We start from the raw sequence: 26,379 nt of genomic DNA, 5'->3' as shown, positions 1-26,379 counted from the left end.
GCAACAATTACAGATTTTTCAAGGAACAACTAAGACACAATAATAAACAAATGCTCACAGTTCTGAACCTCAGCTGGCGTAAGTTCAGCTAGACTGTCTAACTTTATTGCGGGTGGCGGAACTTGCGGCAGATGTGCGGTAGCAACGGCGGCGGAGTTGGTCAAATCTAGAGATACGATTAGGAGTTCTGCTATACGAGAGATAGTGACCCCGATTATGGTGATAGGAATGCCAGAAAGTCGCCGGAAGTTGGAAATCGAAGACCATGAAGCTTAGAGCTCTGTCGGTGATGTTGGTGTGACTTCCTAGCCTCGGCAGATACCTAGGCTCCTGGTTTCTAATCCTCTTCATCTTTGAGGCAAGGCAATGGCGGTGGTATGCTAAGGAACTACCAGAGTTGGAGAAGTTGTGGCTGGTAGAGGTAGAGAGGTTTAGAGGTGATGTGTGTCTACGATGTTTATAGGTTTAAGCTCAGTTTTGAATAGGGAATTCGGTGGTGGTAGTGACGAGCTGAATGGGTGGCCGGAGGGAGGTTCTTGGCAGTGGCAGAGGAAGAGGAAGCTCGGGGAAGATGAAAAAGAAGAGAGGCGCGACAGAATTATAAGGCAAAATGAGAAAGAGAGGAAACCCTATTCTCCATTTATAAAACTAGAGAATGGATGAAAATCCCTTGCAACCAAATTTTAGACATACTGTACATAGGTGACATTTATATGTCGTCCTATCAAGGTGAACAATTTGCGTCTATCTAGAGCAACAATTTTGGGATGGAGAGTCATCAAATTATCCCTCCAAAAACTGGGCCATTTTTTAGACAAATTAGGTGACACATATATGTCATCCTATCTAGCAAACAAGTTTGTTTGTAGTTAGCTCTAGGGCATAAAATTTGAGAGGGCGAAGTATCAAATTATCCCTCTAAAAATTGGGACAGTTTTTAGACAATAAGCGACACATATATGTCGTCCTATTTAGCAAACAAGTTTGTGTGTACTTAGCTCTAGGTCAAAAATTTGAGAGAGACGTATCATATAACCAACAACATATAACTATCGTCTAACTAAAACTATTGAGTCAGTCAATTATGGATGTTTGAGAATGAGTTAAAAAGTCAAATTGAGATATCCCTTTAAATTAAGTTCCAAACTAAGACGACATAAATCTGTCGTCAAATTGTTGCTTCGTTTTTAAGTCAACTTTAGGACCCCTCAAGAATTAAGAGCAACACTCACAAGACATATATAAGTCGCATGAATATTGTAATTTTTTCTTCCTAAAACAATTATATACTTGTAGATCAAAATATTTTACGGTTCCGCCTCAGGGGAGCGATGAAATATGTGGACGAAATCACATCTTCAAATCCTCCATTGAATAATTTTTAAAGATTCTTTTGGTCCTTTGATTCTTTAGTTCTTGCTTCTATGTATCCAAAAACATAAGTGTCCGTGTGTAATTCTTTTAATATACGGACGCACATATCACGATCTGGGTATCCCAATGAATCGTGTCAAAACTCAAATATGTCAAAATTCTGAAAGTCAATTTCTTTTGACATTGTTGGATTCACTAAGCAGTTACATATAACAATTAGATAGACATAAAAAATTCTCTATTACTCAGTTACATCCGCAGTCATTAGAGATAATGCAAATGAAATCAATTCTAATCTCACTAAATATTTTCACATGAAATAGTCGTTGACATAAATATTTAAAATGTATGAGGATTCGATTGTCTCTTGTTGGCCCTTGTTACATACAGTGCCAAGGAGGTATATAGTTAAGACATAAAAATGAAATATAACCAAATTCTTTTAAGTAATTTGATAGAATAAAAAAACGATATTTCCATCAAATAAGGTATAGACATTGTGAATCTCGAAGGATTAGAAATGACTGATATTTATTTATATATTTAGTTATATCCATAGATATAATACTATCGTTCTTCAATACTATATTGTGGAAATCGCGTAATGCAATTTTTTGCATTCAGTTATTCATGTTGTACTAATATTTTTATAAATTTGCTTAAATTGTATGCGGTACTTCGCAAAATTAAAATATTAAAAATTGAACCACGTATATCTTGATTAATATTCAAATAATCTCAATTCATTAAGAAAAAATTCACAACCTTGGTTATACACCAATGATTGTATCAACGACTCATCCAATCCAAAAACACTTCCATACTGAAGTCTGATTAAATTTTAGGCATATATAATAGCCATTACAATAATATCTTGAAAAATTAGGGGCAAACTGTAATCAAAGTTTGGAACTTCATTGATTGAGCTAGATTATTATCGTGTGTTTTGAATTGATTCTTTTTAAATCATGTTGTTCGATATTGAACATGCTTTTTCTAATCGTCGTACTCTCATTATTCTATACCTTTTTTTTTGTAATAACGCGCTCCATTGCTCATGTCATTAATATCCCCTATATCATTTTCACACAGTACATTGTTATCAATTGTCATTGATCAGATTGTATGAAACTACATGTCCATAGTATTTACCCTGTTTCTTGAGGGTTATTGCTACATTATTATGCAAAAATTATTTTAGTATTTTTTTTTAAATCTTGAGTGACAATACAAGATAAGACAATACATGTCATAGTATATAACATGTCACATTATTAAGACAATACATTGCTCATGTAACATATATAATTTCATTTATTTGAATATAATTTGATAGACAAAACTTATAATTTCATAACTTACTTGTTAGTTTGCCTAATAAACTACATATAATACGGTTGTTTTTACATATGTCGAATTTGATAGTCATGTGAAACGATTGCTCTCACGATTCCATTGTGAATGATAATTGATTAATCACATGCACAAACAACCATATGTAAATGATTAGTCACTTTTAACTATACAAGTCTAATTTAATATACCTTCGACTAACAAATAGTATATAATCTTATTGTAAAACCAGTAAATCAGATTTCCATTAGCTATTTAATTTTCGTAAAATAACAAATAGTGAGCAATAATTCTAAGTAACTTGTCGGATAATTTCTGAAAACTACCTTTCAATTTTATTGTAAAACCAATAAATCAGATTTACATTAGCTATTTAATTTTTGTAAAATAGCAAATAGTGAGCAATAATTCTAATTAAGTTGTCGGATCATTTTTAAAGATTACCTTTATAAATTTTATTGTGAAACCAGTATATCAGATTTACATTAGGTATTTAATTTTCGTAAAATAGCAAATAGTGAGCAGTAATTCTAATTAACTTGTCGGATAATTTCTGAAAATTACCTTTCAATTTTATTGATAGAGGTAAAATGCCTTTTTTATTTGTGGGTCGGGTTGCATCTGGAGCTTCCCGCTCGAGTACGCTGATCCTCCATCAGAGCAGAGGCGATGTAAGACGCCCAGATTGATAACAATCAAGGCTGGGCTCGCGTTGTGCTTCATGATACAATTGGAGTCTCAAGGTGTGGCCGATCTGAGATCTCAAGATGAGCGGGGTCGAGTTAACAAATCTGGCTCAACGCTGCGAGAAAGAGGGGCGGTGCCAATCTACAGAGGAGCAAGGGACAGGGCTCGCCAATGTTGGTGCCGATCTGGGACCGATTACGATGTCGATTCTGGGCAACACTCTAGGCTGGAAGATCCAGAACGAGACTTGGCTAGGGTCGTCATGCTGGGTTGGACGACCATCAAGGTCGCTTGGTGGCGTCGGTGCTGCAGCGTCATCGCTAGGCGGCGATGTAAGGGTAGCCATGAAGGCGTGGGGCTACGCTGAGAAAAGGTAGTTGGCGTCGTTGGTCTGGGCAAAGTAGACGGTGGGAGATCGGAGAAGATGGTGCTCAGAGAGAAATTTTGGGTGCCCAATGGAAGAACAAAAATCGATTTCAGCAGTTTTTTTTTCTTTCCGGCAGAAATTTGTTTCCATCTTCTGTCTCAGACTTTTTGGCAAAATGAATTTTTCAAAAATTACGGTTTTCTATGTTTTTCTTTCTCTTTTGGCTAGAATCTTAGATCTGTTTCAGGATGAAATAATTGTGTATTATTGAATGATATGGGGGCCTATATATAGGCATTACAAAACCACAATCCCGTAGGATTCGGAGTCCTAATCTATTACGGAGATGCTAATCTATCTCCTAACAGGAAACCTATTAGGCTAAGACACACACAAGGGTAGAATAGTAATTCTCCCGGAACACTCCCCCTTGTGTCGCATGCCTAGGTTGCATGGTGCACACATCGTTGCCTCGGTAAAAACCTTGTCAAGCAAAATAAAAACCTCTTGGGTAAAAACAAAAGCTTGATCGAAGGGAAAAAGAGCACAACGCACCGTCTACATTTGATAGCATCATGTGAGGTAGACTTCTCCTGAAGTCTACGAAACAACTCCTCCTGATTAGTGCCATAATCATGGAGTACAAAGAACAACATACACAACATTCATTACATGCTTCTCAAACGTAGTCTTGGGCTAATGATTAATCATTAATCTAGCCACACATTCTTAGATCATACTTGCTATACTTAGCCAAACTTAGATCTTAGGAAACAAGATTGCATAACAACTCAAAACGAGAGTTTGCAATGAAAATCAGATTCTTGGATAGAATGACCTTCACTCACTTAAATGGCTATAACTTCTTCTCAAAATAGGTATCAGCGAACTGTAAAATGTTCTGAAAAGTAGACACCCGTGGCTTTCCAGTGACATAAGGTTCACAACCTCATCCGATCGGAGCAGTTCACAATGCTCTGTCGAAGTTGACTGACTTGCAAATTTCCGGACAGAACTGTCCTACTTTGCTAAAACGGCCATAACTCACTCCATATGATAGCTATGAACAAAAGGTTGATGTCCCTGGAAAGTAGACACATAGGCCTTTCCAACGGTACCAATTTCACCATATTTCATCGAGCGAGCTGTCCTGTAGGTCTCGTTGAAGTTGACCTACGAAACTGGACAGATTCTGATTTGTCACATTCAATGTGTCTTTTGCAAAAAGAATGGGGGAATTGACCAATGAATGACTGATTTTGGTCTAAGACGGAACCGTATGCATCCTCTACGCTACCAGTGTCGACTGCTACACCAAGGCGTACGTTGATGTTGCTGGAGCTGCTGGCGGCGTTGGTGTGGATATGATTTGTGTTGGTTCACTAAGTGTAGAACTAAACCCATGTCAAAGAAGCAATGCAAGTCCAATGACAATGCATAGGCGCATAGTTAATTACATCATAATGAAAGCAATAGTGTCCCAACAACACTAACATGTATGAATGTATAGCTCATTGAATCTCTTCATCATCTATACTTAGACGGAATAGAGAATCAAGAATTAGCTTCATATGAACACATATGGGTATGAGTTCTTGCAACCGATTGTACTACGTTCTCTCGAACGTCGCAATCTGATTACATAATCTCTCCGTGGTCTAGAGGCATTTAAAGTCCCTCGGGCACTCTCATATTTGCGTCAAGATCCCTTTACAGATATTCTATGACCACTATCATATGCTGCAAATCAGTTTTCATGGACACTACTACTGATCAAGTAGCGGAAAGCAATTATGTCCATAACGAGAGAATATAACTCATCGTAGTCAATACTAGGATAATGAGACAATTTTTGCGCCATAAGTCCTGCATATATCGCATGCCTTCATCTTTCTCATTACACTTACGAACAACGACCAACATAACAAGTCTAGTTTAACCTGTATTGATTCTTTCCACTTCGGTCAAGTTGCTCATCGTTGATGCTTTACAACGGAATAAGAGCATAAGCGAATACATCATTAATCATGGGAGATCAATCCATTAAACACACGCGCACGCTGTATACGATCAATTTGTGAGATTTCTATTCTTCTCTAACATCAACAAAATGAGTCTGTAGCGTCCCACAGAAACTTAGTTGATACACATGTTTAGAGAATATCTCTTGATGATGGGCAAAATACTTGTGCCTACGCATCTCGCTTCTTTCTGGTTTTGATTCCAGAGAATAATGGTCTCCCCCTCATCTAGGCAGGAGCCAAGACCGAATCTATGACCCTTACTAGTCCATCTTTGCGTTTGCCGCCCTTGTTTTGTGGTACAATACCACGGGCGCCGACAACACCATAGCGTACGATGGTGCCATCGCCGGCTTCCTTCCCACTGTCAGAGATGGTGCCAACGGTGCTAGGACCAGGTCATATGAAATTCTCTCATATTCTAAGAGTTCCAACCTTACAGGCACATCACAGCATTTATGTGCGATCTCATCACTTTCGCAATATCGGTAAAGTCATTGAGCATCGAATCTTTGACTTTCTGGAGGTCGATAATGCGTTGCACATTTGCTCACTTTGAGTAGTGCGGGATCTTAATGAGACATAGTGCCACACCACGTCAATTCCTGGCGTTAAAACCAGAATGGGAGCATTCTATATCTCCCCCTAACGACGGGAAGTATGTCTCATCAAAGTGACCGTCTGCTAATATCACAGGATAGAGATCAAAGGTTGTAGATTGGAAATAGCGGACAAGTGTTGGTGATTCATAAATCATAACCAACCAGAATACTTAATCGTTTCAAGTAGACCCATTGAGATAACTACAATAGAGGCACATAAACAACTTTAACCAAATAGGCGTTTAAGGAAAAGAACGTTGGGATCGTATCCAGTAACCATCTGGTACGCACTAAACGCTTGGCAAGTTGTGGGTCTAAAACGAATAAATATCGCTGCATGCAACATCATTACATATCTCCATGCAAAAATCGGCAAGTTAGTACCCATAACCAAGTCCGAGCTCTGCTAGATCGTGCAGTGAATGAACATGAGGAATAATATGTTCAACGACGATCCCAGTAGATATGCAAAACGAAATCATCAAAGTCGTGGAGGTGAACTCTCCAACGATATCCAATCAAATAGATTTGAGAGGATGGGAAGGGTGGTGAGCCCTTAGTATGATGATCATAGCTAAAAACTTTAGCGAATGCAGCGTTTCTTGTGGAAAGCAAAGCGACGTGTGACCAACGCGTCGATGCTCTTAACCTATACCATAAAAATACCGAAAAATGTCCGCATTCGGTTGGATAGGGTCCACTAATGTCACCTTAAATACTTCGTAATAATGGAATGTTCTCGGTTGGAGCATTAGCAAATAAGGACTTCCTTGAAATCTAGCAAAAGAACAAGCTTTGCAAAATGAGCGATGAGCATCATAGATTACCATGGAGGCATTAGAAAACACGGGAGGCATCACAAGATCCTGTGAAGGAGGGGATGCCGCCACCGACGGCCTTAATGCCATGGAGCCGCCGAAATAGGCAGGCTCGGCCTCACCGTGTGGAGCATGGGTGAGATGGTCCTCGAATCGCTTCGTGAACATGAAAAATAGATGATAATGTGAATTTCAAAGAACTCGAATCATCATATCTTGTTCAAAATGACCAAAAAATGATCATGTCAAAACCGAGAAGACAGTAAAACCGAACCCATGATTCAAAGAATCTTGAGTTACATAAAGCTACTGCTGCAGGCAAGCAAAACTATGTCTGCAAGCTAACAAAGCTACTGTCGAAGCTTGAAAAAGATACTGTCAATGAAATCAGACAGATTTATTCCTCTCCATTCTTAACACAAATATCAAGATGAAAATCCATCATTGGCATGTATGGCCTTTAAAACTTAGCAAGGCACGAAGATATAGAACACAATCTCCGCACGAGATCCGTAAAACAACTACATGCGCCGTAGGACAGTGTGGATGGTTACGCAATTAGCAAGACACTCGATTTCACGCGGGACATTCTCAAAATGAAGATTAAGAGAGTCAACGACGCGGTGAACTTCTCTACACAATACGTCGTAGGATATTGTAAGAGAGGGGATTGAAACAAATGGCAATCTCATCGAATGTATCACATGGCAATAGAACTACATTCTTCAACTCAAGAGTTGGAAAAACATGGTATTGGAGCAGTTGAATACCAAACAATTTGGGTGGTAAAAACCATTCAATTGGTGCGGGTGGTCACCAATAATAATAAAATCATTTGAGCTATGAAACGACTTGGAGAAAACCGGAAAATTAACCGGAAAACCATGTCAAATTAACTCAAAACCGGGTGAATTTTGGACTAGGAAAACATGGCAGCAAGAACTGCTCAGATATGCCGGAAAAATGACGAGAAACGACGAAAAAAAAAACGTCGAAAAAACTCGTCGGAAGCCGGCGGTGGCCGGACCTGGCCGGTATGGAGGCCGTAACTTTAGGTTCGACAGGGAACGCCGTCCAAAACCGGATGGCGGTGCCGGAAACGCCGGAACAGTAACCGGGAAAAACGACGTCAATTTTGACGTTCCGAGGTCCGTTTTCCAAATTTCAAAGTCCAAAATCACAATGTAGTGCTATTGGGGTCCCATGTAACCCAAAAGCGGCCAATTTAAAAACCACGTGAGTTGCAAACGTTGACCATGCATGCTAAGCCAAGGCAAATAAAATTCTCACAAGTCAATCTTGTAAACAAGAAATACGAGAAATTTTATTGAATATGCCAATATTTAATACAACACAACCAAACTTCCAATTCCAATAAACGACTTAAGCTAAAGTCGAACAAGAAACATGACAATGCCAATGTCATACTTGAAAAATACTAAGCAGAAGACATAGTCAAAATAGAGTGACTAATCAAAAGTCCGTAGCAACAATATCTTGCATATCGGATCGGGCGGAGCCTTAGCCTGAGGCTCAAAAATGTTTGCTTACTTGAGAATGGAAGAATGTTACTTTTCCATCTCCAAAATTCCCTCAAGAAATAGATACATGTGCCAAAAATGGCATGCGTTTCTTGGATGTGGAGTATGCATCAAGGTCAACTCTGATAATACAACGTCATAGACGTTCATTAAATCACTTTAAGTGTGTCTCATAGAATTATTTATTTTTGGGATATTTTGTCAGCAAATAGTGTTGCATCAGAGTAATGAATCAACTCAAATAAATGAGTACGTAGACCTTGGGATTATCGTTTATAGACATGAGTTTAAGAAAACTCAAACATTCCAATAACAGTCGCGATGGTGACGCATCCATAAGAAACGAGGGATGTATAGGTTTCGAATAATCGAAATATTCAAGTATGTAACCGAAATTAGAAAGGTTGTGATGTATATGGTCACAAAATAATCGATGCATATCAGCGATTCTCATGATCGCACCCAAAACAGCGGTGCACTCGGGCGACCACACGAAATTGATATCTTCCTTTTTAAATAATAACGTGACTCCCCCAGGACCGTCACACGAAAAACGTCGACCAAGAGGGGAATCATATCCCTCTTTGGTCTCATCGGTGTTATAAGAAAGGCCGGAAAAGAAGACATGAAAAAGGCTAATAGCGCCCGATAATTTATATATATATATATCTTCAAAAGCAGCAACTTTAAGAAAAACATACTTGTTGGTCTGCCAAATAGACCGCATATAATTAAATTGCACTGCAAATCGATTGTCATGCATGAAGTTGCTTGATGAATTCATTTTCGATCTTCGTCCGATGACATAAAATCTTAGGAGGATACGATCAAAATCGTATGTAGATGACAAAAGTATCATCCATCTCGGCATGAATGTCATCACCATAGTACGACGAGTGATCACTTTTCCTATGCAAGCACGTGAAACATAGTTAGAAAATGAAAACGTGCAAATAAACGATTTAATAAGCAATAGGAAAATAAAAAGGAAAAAAGAGAAATAGTTTAAAGGCCCAAAAGGGTAGAGAAGACGGGAGTAGCTTCTCTTGAGCGAAGAGTTTGCTTGTGCAGTTCGTATTCATTGCGTATATATGCGGGATGAGCAATTTTGAATCCTCTGATGCGGGTTTTTTCGGGGAAAAAAGATGTTTTGCGGAGCGAATGCGGAGGATACCCTGCGGGGCTGCGGAGGCTGCGTGCAGGGGCAGCAGGGGGGTCGCAGGGGCAGCAGGGCAGAATCTGCGTGCGGGGCTGCATGCGGCTGCGATGCGGGGGCAGCAGGGGTGCGTGCAGGGCTGCGTTGCGGGGGCTGCAGGGCAGGGCAGCGTGCGGGGCTGCGGGGGCTGCAAGGGCAGCATGCAGGGGCTGCGGGGGCTGCAAGGGCAGCATGCAGGGGCTGCGCGCGGGGCTGCAACGACGGCGAGGAACGTCGACGGGAAGATGTCGGAGGCCGGAGACGACGGTGGCCGGCGGTAGAGAAGAGAAAAAATTTCTAGGGCTCTAAAAGTTCAGGGTTTTAGAGCAACGTGCTGATAACGTGTTTCAGGATGAAATAATTGTGTATTATTGAATGATATGGGGGCCTATATATAGGCATTACAAAACCACAATCCTGTAGCATTCGGAGTCCTAATCTATTACGGAGATGCTAATCTATCTCCTAACAGGAAACCTATTAGGCTAAGACACACACAAGGGTAAAATAGTAATTCTCCCGGAACAAGATCTAAAATAAAGTGCTAATGACGTGTTGTAGGAAAAATGAAATTGGTTTATTTCCCTTTATATAGGGGTCAGAATTACAATAGAAGTAAATAGTAATTACAATGATAACTAAGACTACATAATTATTGATTGATTAGTTACACCCGTTGATTGTAAGGTTATTAACTCGTTCTATCATTTTACTTTAACGATGCACACTAATAGTGTTTTTTCTTCAACATAATGAACCAACAAAAATCACTTATTAAAACTAATAACTAAATTACAAATAAAAGCGAGAAATAATAAACATTTAAAATAGAATGAATAATTTCTAACTTTACTTCCGAAATTAAGTATAATTAAAAATACATGCAAATAGAGCGTACTAGAGAAAATGCAATCATAGTGATGCAAACCACCAATTTTACTCTAATAAGTAAGGAGTATTATGACAGAAAGAAAAGAAAAATAATGCAAAAATATAGGCAACGTAACGAGTTATTTCCGTCATCTGATGATGATTATTATCTGGAAATGTCGACTGATACACTAGATGATCATGCATACTAGTATTTTCTAACTATTTAATTTAATTTATGTAACTTAAATTAGTTAATTTTCATGTAATTTTAATTTTTATGAAATAAAATTTCAAGTTTAAAATTTTTATTATACATTTTTTAAATTGATAATTTATTAGAGTAAAATTGTAATTAAATGATAGTATAGAAATTAAAAAGTACAAAACACATTAAAAAATATTAAATAATTACATTGTAACATACTTAGACTGGAGACGATTGATGTCAAATCAATAAATAATATTGATTTACCGTGTTATAATGTTGGTCAGAGACTATAAATAGCGCTTTGGGTTGAAGAATACCTAACAGAACGTTCTTAAAGAGGCCATATGTGTTTTGTAATGTAAGAACATTTATAATTTTATATAATACAAGGCAGAGCGTTGTAGATATAGATTTCAAGTAAAATTTACTGAAAATTTTATTTAAATTGTGGTTAGTTTCGTATTATAAACTAACCAATGAGCTCTAGATTGCTTTCTCTTCTTTCGTAACATTGATCAATTCCATAATTAACTAGAATTACTTACCTTACAAGCCTTAACTATTCGCGACTCATTTTTTACAGAGCACGAATTTCAGTCTTTTCTAAACCTATAAAAAACACCCCAAATTCTCCTCTCCAACATTTCCACGCAAACCATGCGAGACACAAGAGCACCCTTCCCCTTCCTCGTCGCCCTTCTCCTTTTCTCAATTCTGCCCCTCATCTTTCCCCCAAATGGCGGCTACGTCCTCCTCGCCGAGGCAGGAAAGGGGCGAGTCCACATCACCGACGACCTCGACGACGTTGTGGACGACGAGGAGGACGATACTTGGAAAGAATGGGGCAAGAAACCCACACCGGATTTTGATGATCTGCAGCCGGAGAAATTTTCGGAGATGGAGTTGCCGAAGATCCAGGCGGAGATGATGAAGCGGCATTCCGGGCCGGCCATCGGGTTCATCAAGCTCCGACTTGGCGTCAAACGGACTAAGGTAATTCCAGCTTTGGCTCTTTCGGGTTTAATGTGAACTGAATCTCTGTCTTTGGTCTTGTTTGTTATTGAGTTTGTTTCGTTTTGTTACAATGTTTCTTAATTGGGAAACCCTGATGAGATTCTTAATTGGGAAACCTTAATGTGATAATTTAGTGTGCGAAATGAGCCTGAATTCGAATTAAACAAGTCAAATGGGACTCTTTGTGAATTTAACTGTGAATATGTGAAAGATTAGAAGGAATTAATGATTTAGCTCCAAGAATGTAGTGTGGACTTTTGGGACTAATGTTGTGATTAATTAGTGCTTAGCAGTCCTATGAATTCGTGAACTTTATTTATTTATTTTTTTGTTCTTGTTTTGGTGTTGGTTGATTCTCATCGTGATGGGATACGCATGGTTTATGGTTGATGTGATGGATTATTAGGTAATATGGATAATGTTGTTGAATACTTGAGTTGGATTTGCAAGCATTGAGGATTGGTTGCTTTGGAAATGAAGGATGTTTTGACAATATCTCAGATAAATGGTATATTTGATGAAAGTTTGTTTTCCACTGTCAGGATATGGTGGCTGAGATTGCTACGAAATGGAGTAAAGTTCTGAGAACTGGATCTATTGCGGTGAAGTTTATGGGTATTGATTTGAGCACGGTCATGGTCACCGTTGAAAGAGGCCAAGACTTAACGGAGGTATGCCTGAGTTGATGACTTGATCAGCTCATTCTGCGCTGCTTTCTTCTTTGTAATTTGTTCTCTTACTATTGTTCTTTCCTTATCACTAGTTGAAGGAGTTTGTGTTAAACCAACCTGAGGCATACGAGCTAAAGATCGGAGATCAATTATTTCGAAGACCTGGAGATCCTCCTCTGGAAGAAGTCATTGAGATGCTCCAGAATGAAAGAAAGAAAAGTGAGAATGATGGTTCAACAGAGAGCAATAGGCAAGTGAAAGAGGAACTGTAGTTCTGTACGTCTGTCGAAGTAAATTTTCTGAATTGCATTGGAATGGCCCCCTTATGTAACTCACAGCAAATCATACCAAAGACTTATCCAAGTGAATTAGGTTTCTGATTTCGGAACTGGTAATGAACAAGAGAATTGTTCACGATTAGGTAGGTCATATACATTCCATTTTCTATCTACCAGGGCCAATGTGAACTTCTCATGGTAGTTATAGGTTGGCTTTTCAATTGACGTTTCTTCAAGATAATATAAGAATACTTTGAATATCTGAGTATTACCAGATTGAATACATTCATATCAGATTAGTTGTATTCAGTTTGATTCTCTGCTTAGCAGTTGAAGGGCATAGACAGTGAAGGTTAAGAGAATTTCGAAGTATGATTATCTTACACCAAGCAAGGGAAGAGTACACTGATAACAATCCAATACCATTGACCGTTTTACTGAATTTCAAAATTCTTCAGCAGCGCTAGCGCTCTTTTATTTGCAAAAGTTAAAATTCCTCTGCAATTATTTCTGCAGGAAATACATGAAAACCTCTGAATCTATGAATATAAATCTGTATCGTTTATCCTATATAATCACAGTTAGCCGAATCTCAGAGCATCAGATACACCTGGATATAATCTGCACGCAAACTGTGTCCTACTCAGTTATGCACAGAGCTCTACCAGAGACTTTGAGAATAAAGTAAAACTAGTCTTATTCGTCTAACAAAAAATATGATATCATACAACCAAAATGAATGCAATTATCTTTTGCCCATATATGTATATATATATAGAGGAGTACCTTAAGTAAGGTACGGGCGCCGATTCCAGCGACGGCAGGCTGCAACGGCGGGGTGGACCACGACAGCCGCACTCTCCACCTCTTGGCGGTCCCGTCTGTGCCGGTTGGAGCTTCTAGAAACTTGATTTTTGCAGATTCCGGTTGCCGTGGATCGCCAATAGAGCTCCGCCTGGCACAGACGGGATCACTGGGAGGTGGGTAGTGCGGCTGTGCTGTTCTGCCGCGCCGTTGTGGTCTGCCGTCGCCGGAATCGGCGAATCCGCAGGGTGGGGATGTCCGACACCCTGAAACGGCCTCTATATAAATATATATATATATATATATATATATATATATATATATATATATATTGGATTACCTATTTGCACCAATCCAAGTAGCCATGTCCTGGTCCATCCACTCATCCCTGACCTTTCCAAACAGATTCACAAGAGGATCTCTTTCCTCACCCCATTCCTCCATATCACAGGCTTCAATGCTGACCACTTCTCCAATATCCCCTCAACTGTAAGCCCTTCAGCAACTGAAGACTTCCTTATAGAAGGAATTCTCATCTCCAAAAGCAACCTTACAACTTACAAGCAACAGATTCTCATACCCAGTTTCCACCACAGGCCTCACCTATTTCACCACTCATTTCTCCACAGTCAAACTACTACCAAAATCAACAAATAAACACAAATGGTTTTGTAAATTTAAGCATGCAAAGAACTTACTACGTGCATTCGATCAACAACCCGAATCGACACCGTTGAACAGAGCCGGCCATCTCGCTTTAGCAGCCTACACATCACTAATCAAATGAGCCCAACTATATCTGAAGTACAAAGGTTCAATCTTTGAAGCAATGTAAAACACAAACACTACCTTAACAGCAGAGACGGAGCTCTCTCCGCAGCTATCGCAGATAACAACATCGAAATCCAACGCGTACAAATCCCCCATTACTGAACTGACACTGATTTTCGCTCTTTGCCTTGGCTTATGTGACGGAGGTCTCCAAGTTGTGCAAGTGTAGTGGGTTGTGCTTATTCTTCTCCACATCTTGCGGGAGTGTTGGATTGAATTAGTTTGGTCCCAAACGACATGCCGTCTACTGCATCACAATTTTACAGTTTTACTCAATTTTAGAAAAGAACAATTTTTTTTTTTTGAGAAACAGATCGAGAAGGACAAATTAAACCACAACCAAATCTTAAATACAGTTGGAGTTGGTATATGTACATGTGTCATATGTGAACTAATCTAACTGGATCATTCAAACGAGTGTTGAGAACTTGAGATGTATACTGGATAACAAAATCCGCTATTTTGCGCTAAATCTACTTATTATCACACTTAAAGTGCACAGTCCATTTTTGAACAAATACCCGTAATTTATCCTTTCAATATTTGACTTCAACTCCTCATATTTTCTTAGTAAGCCCAAGTATCTACTTCAGATATCAGTTAGCACTGGTTGATTTCTACCATGGGATGATTTCATTTGTACACTCAATAATGTGATGTACTAATCTGCTATTACATTCAAATAACACTCGTCTTTTAGGCATGCAAGACAACTAACCAGAATCATTTGATTTCTAGTCACACTTTTTGTTTTAATCTACTCCAACATCTTAGGTTAAACTATTGCCATGCCATAAATGTATAAATGGTAACACCTTCGTTCAGCAACCATATATACCATGGGATAGTTGAACTAATGTGAATATGTGATATATAAATGATATACACAATTGAACCGTGTTGAATATACGCACAACACTAGATGCATGAAACAACTAATTAAGTGAATCATTGAATGAACATATATTTCATGTCTCATGTGAATCATGTCCAACTGGGATATTTCACCACTTACCAGTCATGAGAGGATAGGCCGATGCTCTTTTTTTTAGAAGGATCCCCTAAAGGGACGACCTAACTAATTAATGAGCAAGCTTTGAATCTAACTGATGAAAAATCTGGACATCCAAATCTACTAGGTAAACAACCAGAGCGTCTCTCAGACCTTACTGATCGATCAATTTTAAGATTTAGATGTAATATTGATGAAATTAGACACGCGTGTCTTATTTTTGATATAAAGCACAAGATGAAAAAAAAAAGATTTTTGTAATGAAAAATCCACGGTTTCAAAATCTTCAAAAATTATCGTGGATGGTGCATGTCGTGCCGGCAATGGTAGATTTTGAAACTGTGGATTTTTCATGTAGGGTCTACTCCATTACTGGCCGAAGCCAAGAATGAAGCAAACACCAAATCCACCATGGAAGGGTCAAAATTAGCAAATCTTCCACCTCATGGCAACCATCTCTCTACTGTTGTACGTATCTGAACATGATTTTCCTATCATTCCGTTGTTTTTAACTAAATCAAGTTATAACTCCTGTACGTATAATAACGATATTTATAAAGAAAGGAAAAACACCATACTATCACAGAGCTCAATTTTGCACCAGGGCATGCATGCATGCATGCAGTTGAATCCAATTAGCCGAAATTAAAACGAGAAAAAAGAAGAAGGAACAGATCGAAGAAGATCAAGCATGGCAGGGATGGCTGGAAACACGACATCACCGGTACCGCAATCTCAAATGTGTATAGAATTACCTCCGGAAATACATTCGCAGGGAATCATAGGTCTTCGCAAAGGCGGTCCAGGAATGAACTTCAGTCTTCCGGTATTGGAGACTCAGATCATCCTCATTTTCTCCATCACCCAACTCTTTCATTTCATTTTCAAGAGATTTGAAATTCCCAAGTTCACCAGCGAGATTCTTGTACGTGCTTTCTTTCTTTCTTTCTGATCTCTACTATAAACATTATATATTTTCACAGCATTATATCGGCTTAATTATAATCCTTATATGATCAACATCATTCATATATATTGAACCCATTTGAATTGCATGTATGCATGCTTACGTAAATTCCATGCTTGGGAACCGAGATCATCTCTAGTTGTGTTTCTACGTACGTACATTCTAGTTCTCATATTTTGGTCAGGAGACGAGCACTACATCAACATATAAAAAAGTTATTCGTAAACATGATATGATCAGAATCATCAGATTCTTTCTTTGTTGAACTTTATTTAATTACGTACTTAGCGTACGTACATATACTTATTGTTTTTTTGAAAATGTTGATATTATTACATTGATATGGTTGTTTTTCTGAAGGCAGACGGGTATAGTCCTTGGCCCTTCACTCTTGGGAGCCTCTGAGTTATTCAAGAAGCACATATTTCCTCGTAAAAATAAAACAATAATTGAAGTGCTTGGTGAGATTGGTTATGAACTCTTTTTGTTTCTAGTTGGAGTAAGAATGGACCTGGAACTGATAAGAAAAAGTGGGCGCAAAGTCGTGTTCACCGGTATTTTATGCCTGTTAGCCCCTTTGATAACAAGTATGGTCCTCCAAAAACTGCTCATGACCATGACCACTGTGTTTAAGCTCACCAAAGATCAAATGTATAAGCTTCCTTATATAACGTCATCATATTGCATGACTTCGTCTCCCGTCATTGTTCTCCTTCTTGAAGAACTGAATCTCCTGAATTCCGAAATCGGTCGACTAGCTGTGGCTGCATCATCAATCAGTGAATTATTCAGTACTCTGGGTATCGGTTTCTCCGCCGTATTGTACAGAATGGCCAAGGTGAAAGGTGTCGTTGCAACTTTACTAGTGTTCACCGCAGTTGTTGGCCCAACACTAGCATTTCTGTTCATATTCCGACCGATGATGTTTTGGGTGATTAGGCAGACCCCGCAAAACAAACCTGTTAAGAAAGGTTACGTCAATACCATACTCGTGGTGATGCTATCTGTAGCGATACTATCACATTATTATGGCCATACTTTCCATTTCATGATCTTCATATTGGGTCTGTCTGTCCCAGCTGGACAACCTTTGGGATCAACTATTGAAGAATTGCTCCACGTCTTCACTTCTCAAGTGCTTCTTCCCATTTATGTGACTGTATATTCAATGAGAGCAAATTTTCGGATGGTCAATTTCAGTGACCCGGCCACAGTGATCACGGCTATCGTCATCGTTTCCATTTTCGTGACCAAAGTTATAGGCACCATGGTTGCTCCATTGTATTGGAAAATGCCCTTGAATGACGCATTTGTGCTTGCTCTCATCCTAAGCTCCAAAGGCATTGTCCAAGTTTCTATCTATGGTCGATTCAAAAACGATCAGGTATATCGTTTTCAACAAAAATAATCTAATTAGGGCTTCTCCAAGCCAATTTACAATATACTGAACTTGCCCCTATACTAATTTATCAACCGAATTTTACTTTAACCATGAGTTGATCACTTATCTTGATATATCAAAATAATATTATTACTGATTATTTTTCTTCTACATACAGACTGCAAGCGAATCGATATATGCTTTGGCTCTTGCTAGCATTCTTGTGACTGCAACGCTTGTGCCCCTTATTGTGAAACGTCTGTACGATCCTGCAAAGAGATATGCAGCCTACGAAAGAAGAGATATTATGCATTTGAAACCCAATGCTGAGCTCAAAATTCTTGCCTGCATTCACAGGTCAGGTAACATTCCTGCAATCATCAATCTACTTGATGCTGCATGCCCATCCAAAGAAAATCCCATTGCTATTTATGTTCTTCACCTCATGGAATTAATTGGAAGAAGCTCTCCAGTTTTTATCTCGCACCAAATGCAGACAAAGAGCATTTCCAATGCATACTCGGACAATGTCGTCCTTTACTTCAATGAGTTTGTGAGAGAAAATCTTGGTGCTGTTACTTTAAACGTATTCACAGCAATCTCTCGACCAAAATACATGCAAGAAGACATATGCACACTAGCAATGGACAATCTCACATCCCTAATTGTGCTCCCGTTTCATCGAACATGGACGATTGACGGGTCTATCGATTCAGAAGACAATGCAATAAGGGCACTAAATCGCAATGTACTCGAAAGATCTCCTTGCTCTGTGGGCATCCTTGTGGACTGTGGCCATTTAGGTCGGTCCACCTCTGTTGTGGCTTCGGGACGATCATTCTCCGTGGTTGTCATCTTCTTCGGTGGGGCAGATGATAGGGAGGCATTAACATTTGCGAAAAGAATGGCATGCGAGTCGATGATTAGCTTATCTGTGATCCGAATCGTTGCCATGAATAATGGTTTATCTACCGGTGGGGGTGGGGAATGGGATAAAATACTTGATAATGAGATGTTGAAGGAGCTTAAACACAGTCAGGTTGGTGAAGGGTCTGTGAAATTTTCAGAGGAGGTTGTGAAAGATGGACCGCAAACAACAGTACTACTGAAGTCTGTAGTGGATGACTATGATCTAATTATAGTTGGAAGAAGGTTTCAGGTAGAGTGCTCTCAGACGGCAGGACTGAACGAATGGAGTGACTTTCCCGAGCTAGGTACTATAGGAGACCTACTTGCATCACCTGATGTAAATTGTAAAGCTTCAATTCTGGTGATAAAACATCAACAACAGATCACTTAATTGAGGCTTTAGCAGATCATGTTAATTTGATGATTTTAGGAATGAGGAATTATTTGACTTTTTTTATTTCCAAATTTAATTTTTATTTCAATCTTTTTCACGTAATGCTTAGACTGAAATTGATATTGACGCCACTTTCCAGTAGTTTTATGTTGTTGTCTCATAGGATTTGCATGTTAGTAGATTGGCTATATATATTAGACCTGTTATATCGTGATACCCTGGCCCATATGGAGCAAGTACTTAACGATAATAATTATTTTATAGCACAAAGATATTACACATTGCAGTTTACATAGTACTAATTCGCAAATGGGTAGGGAATAAATATTGTATGTACAGAAGCTAATCTGGTAAACTTACTTGAGCTTTTCACTGAAATCAGAAAGCTGAAGACTCTGAATCCTGGAAATTCTAGCAGCTTCTTCTCTCTCTTTCTGTGTATTGTAACCCCAATCCCCTAATTCAAATCAAAACATATACCCAATGAGTACTACAAACCCACAGTATAGCAAATCAATATCAGCGATGATAGTAAAACCATTTAGCAGTTGCTTTCAATACCAGATGGAGAATAATAATGAGGAATTTTACCTAGATACAAATTCCACCCATCCAATTCAGGTTCTTTGATGACATTCTTGAGGGTTGCGAGTCTATCTTCCAAAAAGCTGGTAAAAGTTGCGTAATTGATCTCATTCAGATTAACCATTTTAAGAGTAATAATAAGGAGGATGTCCAGCGCAGTAGTGCAGAATTTACTCAAACCATTCGAAAATAGAATCAAGATCATTATATTGGAATATATTTCTGATATTTAGGTATTAAGTGAAAAAGTATCTTACTGCAACTTATACCCCTGATGTTTCTTCTGAATTTGCTTCAATACTTCTACCTTTGGACTGCAAAAGTGAGAGTAATTCTACATGATCGAAAGCAAGACACAAGCATAAGTTTAACTACCAAATACAAATGATCATCAAGTTATATAAACTAACCCAGATCCAAGACCAAAGATCCTTTCAGGCGGTATTGTAACTCCTGCTAGTTCTCGCAATAAAGCATCAGCAAATCGATTCTGCACATATTGAAACATAAACAAGGTTGTGAAGAGAAAATGCCAGTAGGAAAAGTCTAATCTTCAAAGAAAATGATCCAACTGTTCCGTCATTATGAAATATGTGAATGACAGACTACATAGCTAACTATAAATTTCACACTCGTAACTCAAGTTGTACCAGAACTATGTTTCTGTTTTTTCGTTCACCTCATTTAGGGAAAAGTAAAACTGACAATCACTCTAATGTCATAGCTAATGCTTGGATAAATTGAAAAAAGTCCACACCTGTTTCGTAGTGACAATGTATACGGTAGAGCTTGAGAATTTAAGAGCATCACCAACACCCGGGTACAATCTGCAAGCAAGGCTCTCCCACGCAGTCATGAAATGAGGATCGACAATAAACCAAAACTATGTTACCCAACAATCAATAAAACAATCCTTCGAATGTCAATATACATAGTTTGATCAAGCATTTCAAATAGAAGGCACCTCACCTATTTGCACCAATCCAAGTTTCCAAGTCCTGGTCCATCCACTCATCCCTAACCTTCCCAAATAAATCTATAAGACCATCCCTGTTCTCACCCCATTGCTCCATAATCACAGGCTTCAACTCTGACCACCTCTCCAATATCCCCTCAACTGTAAGTCCTTCTACAACTGATGACTTCCTCATAGAAGGAACCCTCATCTCCAGAAGTAACCTCACAAGTAGAAGATTCTCGTACCCAGTTTCCACCACAGGTCTCACCTAATTCATCATCATCCGTTTGGCCATCAAATATCACATGGGTTATGTATCAATAAGCATATGGAAGACTTACAATGCGCATTTGATCAAGAACCCAACTCTCTAGAGTTGAATCCACGCCGTTGAACAGAGCTGGCCATCTGACTTTAGCAGCCTAAACATTACCATTGGAGTAAAATTAACAAGTTGAGAAGTGAAATGTTGGAGCTTTGGATTGGTATGAACAAAAAGACAATACCTTTACGGCGGAAAGAGAGCTTTCTCCGCAGCTATCGCAGATAACGCCGTCGAAGTCCAAAGCGTATAGATCACCCATTTCTGCTCGGAGTCTCTAGCTTCTGTTTTTGAGAGAAGTCCGAATATTTTGTTGTGGTCTTGTGGAGGGTGTGGAGGCGCTACTGGTCCCCAACGACGACGTTTTACTGGACTACAAGTCTACGATGACAAAGAAAATGGTGAAATGTGTCACGCAACAGTGACCGTAAACATGGGCGGATTCAGGATGTAAAATTCGTTTAGGCTAATTAAGTGTGTCAATATGAAGAAAAAAAATTGTCAATATTGTTTTCAAGTATTTGTCTTTCCTTTTCTTGATCAAGGAGCATATAGTGTTCATACTAGAGTTATAATCCAATTTTGTTTTAGGGAAATGATAAAGAGAATGTTTAAGAAAGAAAATAAGAACCAATGTATTCTTTTGTAATAGAAAACAAGAAAATATTATGAGGAAAAAAGACGACATGATAGAAAACTGCGCATAAAACGCTAGGAGAAAAAAAAACCCCAAGTTTCGAACCGCAACGCATCAGTTTTAGGACTTAGTACTTAGCCAAATCAACTAGAGAACAACTAGTGAAAGAAAGCTCATATAAGTAGCATATATATTGACCAATTCTTGTTCAGGCTTAAGTCCATGTAGCCCTCAATGTAGATACGCCATTGACCGTAATGTATGAGATTGAGTATGGTCTCGTCAATTCTACTTGGCTAAACTTTCTGACTTTAGTGTGGTGGTAATTCGGTTATGTTCCTTCTCTTTTTTAACCTAATATTGACCGTCTGTGTCCAAATACTAATCCGCGATAAGGGTCATGTTACCGTTTGGTGACCACTAAGAATAAATTTGGAATTAAACTTTAATTAGCGTTGGTAAGATTTGAACTTAGGTACCAGTGATACTCACACCAAGTCTTTTACCCGCTCAACCACGTGGGCTGGTTTTCTCGTGTGTTATATCCAAAGAAAACACATACTTAGGTAATAATGATATCATCGGATACATATCTGGTTGTTCACAAAAAGACTGCATATCTGTAATCATTCTATTCATCTATTGTAAGGAACCGGGGAACCGTAGCCTATTAGACAATTAGAACCCTACCCATGTTCATTTGCTCGAGCTTTAGACACAATGCAAACTTCCATTATTGTAATTCTTGTTTATTGGTTTTTCAATTGAAGACGGTAAATATGTGGTTTTCTGACCTAAAATGCAAGTCTACAGGCGACTTGAAATTAGTGTTTTATAACACCATCATTCATTAGAAATGTACAAGGGTGTGTCAATAGAGAAATAGAGTGTTTTGATAACATCACTCTAAACTTATTATCAAGCTCTTTTACTTGCATTAGCTGCATATGTATTGCATATAATTTTGAGTCTAACATTCGAAAAGAAACAAATAAACAGTCATTTTAAACTCGGTTACAAACTAATAACCAAGTTCCAACCAGGTGATGCATATAGTAGTTCTCAATCTCCACGAGTAAACTTGAGTTATGAAATGTTGAACATAAGCTACTTCAGCTCGTTACAAAAGTCAGAAAGCTGTAGAGTCTGAATCCTGGGAATTTTAGCAGCTTCGTCTTTCTCTTTCTGTGTATTGTAACCCCAACCACCTAATCAAAAGTCCGAATTCACAACCAATTACACTCAATGCGTATTACAGCAAAGCACAAACAACAATGATAACAAAGCAAGCTTATGATAGTTTAAGAGGATTTTTACTCAGATGCAAAGTCCAACCATCCAGTTCGGGTTGTTCAGTAACGCGCTTCAGGGTTGCCAGTCTATCCTCCACAAAGCTGGTCGAAGTTGCGTTATTGTGTCAATTAGAGAAACCAGGTCAGAGTAATATATAAACCAGTAGATGTTCAGCACACAAGTTCAGAAGTTTGCTAATTAACATGATAAGTTCATCATAATAGAACATGTCCTACTATGTCAAATACTGAGCAGAGAATTATCTTACTGCAGCTTCAGCCCTTGATGTTCTGGTTTCTTTTGGAGCTGCTTCAGTACTGTTGGAGAGGAGAGATCTCACATCTAAGAAGTGACAAAGAAAATAAAGCTTATAAGTGGGTGGATAATAACCAATTGTACCGAGGCCTTTTGTGATTAAAACCCAACACCTGTGAGGTGGCTAAGTTGGGACAATATCGGTACAGTTGGTCCACGAGCCACGTTTGTCGCTGTTTAACATGGTATCAGAGCGGGTCCCTCTCCAGTCGCGCCTCTAATCTTTCGTGGGCCCGAGTTGGGTGCCACTTTGTCATGTCATCGGAGGATTTCCGATTGGATGGCCACTAAGTGTCGTTGGTTACTGGACCTTAGTTTCTTTCATCCCAGTATGTGGGATGTTAATCTGTCACGTGCAGACCTAAAAATTAGGTTACACGTGAGGGGGCGTGTTGGAGAGGAGAGATCTCACATCTAAGAAGTGACAAAGAAAATAAAGCTTATAAGTGGGTGGATAATAACCAATTGTACCGAGACCTTTTGTGATTAAAACCCAACACCTGTGAGGTGGCTAAGTTGGGACAATATCGGTACAGTTGGTCCACGGGCCACGTTTGTCGCTATTTAACAAGTACTTGTAGCTTACGTTCAGAAATGGATCTATAGATAAGCAAAGTTAATACATTTTGCATGCATCAGTGAAATATACCAAACGCAGGCTAGTATCAAGTCGATGCACTAACCCAGCTGATCCAAGACCAAATATTCTTTCAGGTGGTATTATAACTCCTGCAAGTTCTTGCAATATTACTTCAACCAAACGGCTCTGCATGACAAAGGGAAAAGTTCGAAGAAACATAATTTTATTTCCACAAAATTTATCTCAACTTGAAACATATTAGAATCATATTTGCCTCTTTTGTTTTTTTTCTTTTTCTTAGGAGAAGTAAAATACGTTGTATACGGTCCACACCTGTTTCCCAGTGACAATGTACACATGGTTGAGGTTGTCAATTTAAGAGCATCAGCAAGACCTGGATACAATCTGCAACCAGAGCCTCTCCCACTCAGTTATGCATAATAATATACCAAAATAGTATGACAAGATTTTGGAATTTCAGTCCTAATAGCTGATCAATAAGTTCACCTATTTGCGCAAATCCAAGTTCCCAAATCCTGGTCCTTCCAGTCATCCCTGACCTTTCCATATAAATTTACAAGAGCATCCATATCCTCACCCCATTCCTTCAAAATCAGATTCTTCAATTCTGGCCAATTCTCCACTATTTCCTCCACCGTGAGCCCTTCTGCAACTGATGACTTCCTTATAGATGGAAACCTCATCTCCAAAAGCAACCTCAGAAGTAGAACATTCTCATACCGTGCTTGCATTACAGGTCTCACCTGATCCATCATTATTCCACAATCAGAGTCACCAATTAGTTCAGACCAAAAAAAAAGAAAAATTTGTCACCAATTAGTTAGTAACATAGTAGCATATATATGGAGGACTTACTATGCGCATTTGATCCACAATCCAATCCTCTAAACTCGAATCCGGCGAATCCATATCGTTGAATAGCTTTGGCCATCTCACTTTGGCAGCCTACACATGCATTAATTACCATTCAATCATATTAACCACCTTTGAAGAATAAAAGATGAATTAATATAAAGTACTCATGCAAACACTACCTTGGCAGCAGAGGCGTAGCTCTCCCCGCAGCTATCACATATAACTCCATCGAAATCCAAAGCGTACAAGTCCCCCATTTCTGCTCCGAGTCTTCTCTCTCTCTCTCTCTCTCTCTCTCTCTCTCTCTCTCTCTCTCTCTCTCTAAGTTATCGTGTCGACGAAGGTTTTTGATCGATCGAGTAATTAAGTTAACACTAGGCGCTTATATATATATTCTGCATGTTGGAGGCCCCAACTGCATTTCAAGGAAGTTTGGTCGCAACGACACAATCACCGGGACACAATCACCATACACAAGGACAGAAAAGAATGAGAAGTCTGATTGAGTATTGAGGGGGTAGGGTTGGTCAATTATATTCTTTCCTTCGTTAATTTGCTAGACACGTAAACAAATAGTCAAAGTAAAAATTTATTGATTTTGATTCTGCAAATTGATATTATATACTTTTGGTTTCACAACGTACATGGAATTACTCTTCAAATCCTGATATAATCTATCGTCTCCACGAGAGTAGGATTTTATTTGGTTTAACATTTTGATTTATCAAAATCTCTTATAGCTTGTGCTAGAAATGTCTCAGTTACACTATTCAGATTGAGATATCTGTCTTTCACAGATGTACTCATCAGATGAAACCTGAAGTACTAGAGACATTATTCTTCACATTTTCATATTTTGATTATTCAAAGTTCAAAGTCGACCATAATTTTGATCAACTTAGATATAGAGTGACATGGAAATTGTGTAACTACTTCCTCGCCCTTATATGTCGTGGGGTACGTACCAGTATAATGTAAGGGTTTTATAGGGAGGGTTTTATAAGCATGCTTAATACTATTTCATCACGTCTTGTTTGTTTGATTCAAGGAAATGAAATGAGTTTACCGGTATCGATGTGTAATGTTGGGAAACTTTCCCAATTTTGAAAATGTACAATATTTCACTTTCTAGTCCACAATATAATTAAGCGTCAGGAAAATGAATTCTCACTAGTTCCCTACTAACGTTCAAAAACTTTGGGTTTACAAAATGTATTTTACTACTTTCCTTTCATACGAGAACGGGTATGTTAGAGTAGGTTGAGGGGTACATTATGTAAAGTGCATTACAATAGCCGCACCCAAATCCCTGATACATCTCCTAAAGTTGGTGCATTTTAATGCGGAGAAAGTATGAGGGAAAATGTAACCATGAGATGTGGAGTGCAAGAATCCACTTTCCATCATTTTTTTTCTTCACGTAAAAAAAAAACTGGATTTATTGCATTTTATTGCAGAGAAAAGATGACAGAAAATGGAACCATGAGATGTGGAGCTGAATGATCCACTGTTC

At 38.6% G+C, this 26,379-nt stretch overlaps 3 protein-coding genes and 2 pseudogenes across 4 annotated transcripts; 2 read left to right on the top strand and 3 right to left on the bottom strand.

Moving 5' to 3' along the window:
- Positions 1 to 11,675: 11,675 nt before the first annotated feature.
- Positions 11,676 to 13,262, top strand: LOC126802885 (uncharacterized). Its single transcript, XM_050530593.1, has 3 exons — positions 11,676 to 12,032; positions 12,596 to 12,724; positions 12,817 to 13,262. Exons 1-3 carry the CDS (start codon positions 11,697 to 11,699, stop codon positions 12,994 to 12,996), a joined length of 645 nt encoding a protein of 214 aa, XP_050386550.1. The 5' UTR covers positions 11,676 to 11,696; the 3' UTR covers positions 12,997 to 13,262.
- Positions 13,263 to 13,583: 321 nt separating this feature from the next.
- LOC126803630 (uncharacterized) lies at positions 13,584 to 14,425 on the bottom strand (annotated as a pseudogene).
- Positions 14,426 to 16,340: 1,915 nt separating this feature from the next.
- Positions 16,341 to 19,297, top strand: LOC126803629 (cation/H(+) antiporter 4-like). Its single transcript, XM_050531404.1, has 3 exons — positions 16,341 to 16,475; positions 16,981 to 18,000; positions 18,176 to 19,297. Exons 1-3 carry the CDS (start codon positions 16,341 to 16,343, stop codon positions 19,295 to 19,297), a joined length of 2,277 nt encoding a protein of 758 aa, XP_050387361.1.
- A 243-nt stretch (positions 19,298 to 19,540) lies between these two features.
- Positions 19,541 to 21,519, bottom strand: LOC126802803 (uncharacterized). Of its 2 annotated transcripts, none has more exons than XM_050530513.1 (8): positions 21,350 to 21,519; positions 21,185 to 21,265; positions 20,855 to 21,111; positions 20,643 to 20,712; positions 20,296 to 20,375; positions 20,155 to 20,199; positions 19,892 to 19,968; positions 19,541 to 19,757 (listed from the first exon to the last, which is right to left on the bottom strand). In XM_050530513.1, exons 1-8 carry the CDS (start codon positions 21,425 to 21,427, stop codon positions 19,657 to 19,659), a joined length of 789 nt encoding a protein of 262 aa, XP_050386470.1. In that variant the 5' UTR covers positions 21,428 to 21,519; the 3' UTR covers positions 19,541 to 19,656. The 2 variants fall into 2 exon arrangements, with proteins under 2 accessions (XP_050386470.1, XP_050386469.1); XM_050530512.1 differs by having other exon boundaries at positions 20,143 to 20,199; positions 21,350 to 21,517.
- A 1,260-nt stretch (positions 21,520 to 22,779) lies between these two features.
- LOC126803081 (uncharacterized) lies at positions 22,780 to 25,169 on the bottom strand (annotated as a pseudogene).
- Positions 25,170 to 26,379: the final 1,210 nt, after the last annotated feature.

Source organism: Argentina anserina, chromosome 7 (assembly GCF_933775445.1).
Source record: "Argentina anserina chromosome 7, drPotAnse1.1, whole genome shotgun sequence".
NCBI lineage: Eukaryota > Viridiplantae > Streptophyta > Magnoliopsida > Rosales > Rosaceae > Argentina > Argentina anserina.
Note: the sequence above shows the minus strand (reverse complement) of the source record. Positions and strands in the feature narration are given on the sequence as shown.

Excerpts from the sequence above, each read along its gene's own strand:
- LOC126802885 (XM_050530593.1), top strand. The coding sequence starts at position 11,697 with ATGCGAGACACAAGAGCACCCTTCCCCTTCCTCGTCGCCCTTCTCCTT. Across the intron at positions 12,033-12,595 it reads TTGGCGTCAAACGGACTAAG|GATATGGTGGCTGAGATTGC; the intron begins GTAATTCCAGCT and ends TTCCACTGTCAG. Across the intron at positions 12,725-12,816 it reads GAGGCCAAGACTTAACGGAG|TTGAAGGAGTTTGTGTTAAA; the intron begins GTATGCCTGAGT and ends CCTTATCACTAG.
- LOC126802803 (XM_050530512.1), bottom strand. The coding sequence starts at position 21,427 with ATGGGTGATCTATACGCTTTGGACTTCGACGGCGTTATCTGCGATAGC. Across the intron at positions 21,112-21,184 it reads TTCTTGATCAAATGCGCATT|GTGAGACCTGTGGTGGAAAC; the intron begins GTAAGTCTTCCA and ends ATGATGAATTAG. Across the intron at positions 20,713-20,854 it reads ACTTGGATTGGTGCAAATAG|ATTGTACCCGGGTGTTGGTG; the intron begins GTGAGGTGCCTT and ends CCTTGCTTGCAG.
- LOC126803629 (XM_050531404.1), top strand. The coding sequence starts at position 16,341 with ATGGCAGGGATGGCTGGAAACACGACATCACCGGTACCGCAATCTCAA. Across the intron at positions 16,476-16,980 it reads GAATGAACTTCAGTCTTCCG|ACGGGTATAGTCCTTGGCCC; the intron begins GTATTGGAGACT and ends TTCTGAAGGCAG. Across the intron at positions 18,001-18,175 it reads GTCGATTCAAAAACGATCAG|ACTGCAAGCGAATCGATATA; the intron begins GTATATCGTTTT and ends TTCTACATACAG.